Source organism: Chiloscyllium plagiosum, chromosome 38, assembly GCF_004010195.1.
Source record: "Chiloscyllium plagiosum isolate BGI_BamShark_2017 chromosome 38, ASM401019v2, whole genome shotgun sequence".
In the NCBI taxonomy this organism is placed as follows: domain Eukaryota; kingdom Metazoa; phylum Chordata; class Chondrichthyes; order Orectolobiformes; family Hemiscylliidae; genus Chiloscyllium; species Chiloscyllium plagiosum.
The window spans coordinates 1208752-1214848 of NC_057747.1; the positions used below are offsets into that span (position 1 = coordinate 1208752).

Sequence of the window (6097 nt, forward strand, 5' to 3'; positions counted from 1 at the left end):
GGGATCACCCCCAGCCCAGATCCATGTCCCTGCACCGACACCTCATCCCAGGAAATTTGCAAAAGAGGGAATGTAAATTGATAGCGTGTTTTGATCTTCTGACAGAAAGGAAACATTTACGTGGCAGACTACGAGGTGATGGATGGAATTCCTGCCAACTGCACTGATCCCTGCACCATCCAGTACCTGACAGCACCCCTGTGCCTGCTGTACAATAATGCCCAAAATAAGCTGGTGCCCATCGCAATCCAGGTAGGTGAGCTCTCTAATAAAGAAAATCAAAGCAGAGAACAAGGCATTACCACAAGTGAACAGGGGTCAGGGATTAGTTGACACCAGGTCTTAAAATTCTGTTGTTTGTGAGGGAAAGTTTTCTATTTCCAGTCTTTGTGGAGGACAGAGTTGAAACAATGACCTCAGTGAAGCTTCAGTATTGTAGAAAGAATGTGATTGTTGGATTATACAGGTCAGGAGGCCATTCTGCCCATTGCTGCCTGTGCCACCTTATTTAAGGAACTAGCCAATTTCTTTCACTTGCACAGACCCTGCAAATTTCTCTTCAGGTGCTTAACCAACTTCTTTTTAAGATTTACTGCTTGATTGGCTTCCAGGCAATTTGCTGTACAAAGAAAATTCTCCTCTTCAGATCTGATAGTGTCCTGGAGTTACCAAGCCCCCAAGAGAATAGTTTCTCACTTGCTGTTCCATTAAATCCCCTCATTATTTTGAACGCTTCTAATAAATCTCGTCACAAGCTTTCTCTGCTTCAAGAGGAACTATCCCACTTCTACAAGTAACGGGAGCTTTTAACCCTTCATTCCATTCTGGTGAATCTCTAATGTGCTCCAGGTCTTGACATCCTTCTGTGGTGTCCAGAACTGAACAGAATACTGTAATTGGTGCTGAACACAAATTATGCAGTGGAGTGGAGGAGGCTGAGGTGGTTAACATCCTTTCAAACAACTAAGAGGAGGCATTGTGAGCTGGCTGAAAGTACGTTGTTGGATGGGACATGAAGATGTGTTTTATGTTGCACTTTCCACACACTCAGGATTTCTTCCGAGTGTCTAGTCAACGACTCCATTACTGTTGTGTCACATGACTACGCAATTGACACAGGTCATGAGTTTACATCAGTTAATACTTCCTATGTCACAGGGTTTAGAGAGATATAGATATAGAAGATATAGCATCCCTACAGTGTGGAAACAGGCCCTTTGGCCCAACAAGGAGGAGTCGAGAGTGTGGTGCTGGTAAAGCACAGCTGGTCAGGCAGCATCCGAGGGACAGGAGAATCAATGTTTCGGGTATAAGCGCTTCATCAGGAATGAGGCTTGTGGGCCGGGGGGCTGAGAGGTAAATGGGAGGGAGGGTGGGATTGGGGGGAGGTAGCTGGGAAAGCGATAGGTGGATGAAGGTAAGGGAGAAGGTGGTAGGTCAGAGGGGCAGTGATGGACCGATTCGGAGGGCAAGTGCCAAGTTGGAGGCTTGGACTGGGATAATGTTGGGGGAGAGGAAATGAGGAAGCTGTTGAAATCCACGTTGATCTCGTGTGCTTGCAGGTCCCAAGGCGGAATATGAGGCATTCCTCCTCCAGGCATTGGGTGGTAACGATTTGGTGGTTGAGGAGGCCCAGGGCCTGCATGTCCTTGATGGAGTGGGAGGGGGAGTTGAACTGTTCAGCCACGGGGCGGTGGGGTTGGTGGGTGTGGGTGTCCCAGATGTGTTCTCTGAAATGATTTGCAAGAAGGCGTCCTGTCTACCCAATGTAGATGTAGCAGATGACATTGGTAGAGGTACAGGTAAATTTCTGACGGATGTGGAAGGATCCCTTGGGGCCTTGGATGGAGGTTGGTGCAGATTTTACACTTCTTGTGGTGGCAGGGAAAGGTGCCAGGAGTGGGGTGTGGACTGGGGGGCATGGACCTGACAAGGGAGTCACGGAGGGAATGGTCTCTCCGAAACTCTGATTGCATGTGGGGAAGGAAATATATCTCTGGTGGGGGGGTCCGTTTGGAGGTGGCAGAGGATGATGTGATGTATGCGGAGGTTGGTGGGGTGAAAGGTGAGGACCAAGGGGGTTCTGTCCTTGTTGCATGGGAGGGGTGCGGTTCAAGTACGATGGTGCGTGAAGTAGAGGAGATGCAGTGGATTACATTGTAAACCACGTGGGAAGGAAAGTTGCAATCATGGAAGAAGGAGGCCACCTGGGACTTTCTGAGGTGGAATTGGGCATCCTGGGAACTGATGCAGTGGAGGCGGAGGAATTGGGAATAAGGGATGGCGTTTGTGCAGGACGTAGGGTGGGCGGACAGTCGTCTAGATGGGGCGGGGTCGGTGGGTTTGTCATAGATGTCTGTGGTTAGTCAGTCGCCAGAGTCAGTAATGGAGAGGTCCAGGAAGGGGAAGGAGGTGTCTGAGATGGTCCAGGTGAATTTGAGGTCGGGGTGGAAGGTGTTGGTGAAGTTGATGAACTGTTCAACCTCCTCGTGGGAGCACGAGATGGCGCCGATACAGTCATCGATGTAGCGGAGGAACAGATGGGTGGTGGTGCCAGTGTAACGGCGGAAGGTGGATTATTCCATGTATCTGACAAAGAGGCAGGCATAGCTGGGTTTGGAGGAAGTGAAAGTATTGGAAGGAGAAGTTGTTGAGGGTGAGGGCCAGTTCAGCCAGGCGGATGAGGGTGTCGGTGGAAGAGTACTGGTTGGGACGGAGTGAGAGGACGAAACGGAGGACTTGGAGACCTTTGTCACGGCAGATTGATGTGTACAGGGACTGGATGTCCATGGTGAAGATGTTGGGTGCCAGGGAAACAGACAGGGACTTGGAGACCTTTGTCACGGCAGATTGATGTGTACAGGGACTGGATGTCCATGTTGGGTGCCAGGGAAACAAAAATGTGGGAGGAGGTGAAGGGTGGTGTCACGAATGTAGGTAGGGAGTTCCTGGACTAAGGGGGAAAGGACGGTGTCGAGGTGGGAAGAGATGAGTTCAGGCTGATACAATGGGTCGACCGGGGCAGTCAGGTTACAGGGACTGGATGTCCCTTCAGCCCAATAGGTCCGCACTGACCCTCCGAAGACTAACGCAAACATTTACATCAGATAATACACCTAACCTACACATCCCTGAGCACTACAGGCAATTTAGCATAGGCAATTCACCTGACCTGCACATCTTTGGATTGTGGAAGGAAACCGGAGCACCCGGAGGAAACCCACGTAGACACGGGGAGAATGTGCAAACCCCACACAGACAGTCACCCGAGGCCGGAATCGAACCCAGATCCCTGGCGCTGTGAGGTAACTGTGCTCCCTCTTGCAGCCAACAAAGTTTTTTTTGAAGTTTCTTCACTTCTGTAATGTTCAAAATGCAATTGCCTGCTTTGGCACAGCAAGCTTCCGCAAACAAATGAGAGATAATGACCACATGAACTGTTACAGTGATGTCAGAACACAGGGGAAAAGTCTGTCCCTGCTGTTCATTTAGTATATTGTGATTCTTTTTAAAATTGACCTGAGAGGACACGACCTGTCTGCCCAGTCAGTGAACAGCTCGTAGACCAGTCAAAGCATGGGCACCAACGAGCTGATAGCCTATTTTCCCAAGTATTTCTATAATTTGAGTTACACACACCTCACAGCGCCAGGGACCTGGGTTCGATTCCAACCTCGGGTGACTGTCTGTGTGGAATTTACATATTTTCCTCGTGTCTGCATGAGTTTACTCCAGTTTCTTCCCACAGTCCAAAGATGTGCAGGTTAGATGAATTGGCCATGCTAAATTGCCCATAATGTTAGGTGCATTGGGCAGGGATAAATGTAGTTGTTGGGCCGAAGGGCCTGCTTCCACACTGTAGGGAATCTAATCTAATCTAATCTTAACAATATTAATTTTGATAGCTATATGTACTCTATGCTGGATATATAATCCAATCTGAATATTGACTATGTCACAGACCTGTCAAAGGGTTGTTGTGAACAGTTATAGGAATCTGTGCAATATCTGGGCCATCTCTCTCTCTCCCTCCATGATGCCTTGGTGTTACTCAGTAGATGCTACCCCCATTCCCAGTCAATCACAATCTGTATATATCAATACTTGGAAAACATCCACTGGCTATCTCTCATTTTCCCCCTGCTCGTTTGCTATTTCTTTAACTGTTCTAAATGCCCACTATGACAATCCCAATTGCACATACTTTTCATGTCCTTGCACTTAGTAAAATTTCTGTCTGCTTTTTAATGAATTCTGACCTCTCCGTTGTTGCAGCTTTTGCTACCACTCCCCATTTTCTAAAGACAATGTAAACCCAGTTTAAAAAAACCACAAATATTCACAGTCTTAATTTTTTAAATTTTACCTATTAATATTTGCCAAACTCCAAAGATTCTGAGATGCCCTCTTCCTCCTGCTTATAGAAAGCAGTTAAATTCTTTCTCATATATTTGTTTCCGATTTTCTGTTGCAGATCATCTGGTTGTGTGAGCTTAGTTATTTTTACTTTGCTCTGTTCCCTAACGTAAGGTTCAAAAGGATTTGAGGGCGGCACGGTGGCTCAGTGGTTAGCACTGCTGCCTCATAGCACCAGAGACCCGGGTTCAATTCCCGCCTCAGGCGACTGACTGTGTGGAGTTTGCACGTTCTCCCTGTGTCTGCGTGGGTTTTCTCCGGGTGCTCCGGTTTCCTCCCACAGTCCAAAGATGTGCAGGTCAGGTGAATTGGCCATGCTAAATTGCCCATGGTGTTGGGTAAGGGGTAAATGTAGGGGTATGGGTGGGTTGCTCTTCGGCGGGGTGGTGTGAACTTGGTGGGCCGAAGGGCCTGTTTCCACACTGTAAGTAATCTAATCTAAAAGGGAGTTTACAGAATTTAGATTATTTCAATTTGGTGGAGTTTGCCTAATTAAAAACTTCAAATTGATTCCTTCTTCAAACTGGGAGTAAGGGAGGACTGCAGATGCTAGAGATCAGAGACGCGAGTGTGTTGCTGGAAAAGCACAGCAGGTCAGGCAGCATCCAAGGAGCAGGGGAATTGATGTTTTGGGCATAAGCCCTTCATCAGGATTCATTCCTGATGAAGGGCTTATGCCCAAAACGTTGATTCTCCTGCACCTCGGATGCTAACTGACCGGCTGTGCTTTTCCAGCATCAGACCCCCTCCTTCAAACTACACATTTTGAATATTCATTGATTGGTTAATTTGATTTATTGCCACGTGTACCTAATTACAGTGAAAAGCTTTGTTTGCCAGCAGTACAGGCAGATCATAGTAAGCAAGGACATACAGGTAACAACAAATGCTGGAGACTACAGCAGATCAGACAGGATCCATGGAGACAGAACAAGCTAACATTTTGAGTTTAGATGACACTACATCAGAGCTGTGGAGATAACAGCATTTATGCTATAGTTGGGGGACAGGTGTGGTGCTGGCGGGGTTTAGGGTGCCGATGGAGAAAAGATGTTGGGCAGATTAAATGATCGGAATGTGAGAAAGGCAGAACAATGGTGTGTCTCCTGCCAGACTGGAAAGAACAGACAGTCCCACTGGGATGGGGGAAGGAAGAGAGGTCACAGTGACAGAGAATATAACAAGTAAAGCTAAAACAAAGGGAAGAAATGGGAGTTGGTTCACAATTTGAAGGTGTTGAACACATTGTTAAATCCAGTGGCCGCAAAGTGCCTAGTCTGAAGATGTGATGGTGTCCTTCCAGTTTGTGCTGGGAATCACTGGAACACTGCAACATGCCGAGGACAGACATGGGCATACAAGCAGGACACGGTGTTAAAATGACCAACTGCAGTAAGGTCAGGGTCATGTTTGTGCACAGACTGGAGGTGTTCATAGATACAGATCATAGGGTGAAAGAAACTTGGACAGAGTGAGGCATCTCGGTTACACTGAACAGGGTCGCATGAGGCAAGATAAACATTAACAAGATCAACAATATTTGAAGTCAGAGAGTCCATTCATCAGTCTAGTAACAGCAGGGAAGAAGCTGTCCTTGAACCTGCTGGTGAGTGTGTGTGCGTGTGTGTGTGTGTTGTGTGTGTGTGTGTTGTGTGTGTGTGTGTGTTGTGTGTGTGTGTGT

The 6097-nt window shown here is 47.5% G+C and overlaps 1 protein-coding gene across 1 annotated transcript in view; it reads left to right on the plus strand.

The window, feature by feature from the left end:
• LOC122541744 (polyunsaturated fatty acid 5-lipoxygenase-like) overlaps window positions 1-6097 on the plus strand; it is a 38670-nt gene that overhangs the window by 1705 nt on the left and 30868 nt on the right. The window contains exon 3 of the mRNA XM_043678645.1: window positions 106-252. Within this exon, the coding sequence (XP_043534580.1) occupies window positions 106-252 (147 nt within the window). The remainder of the gene's footprint in view (window positions 1-105; window positions 253-6097) is intronic.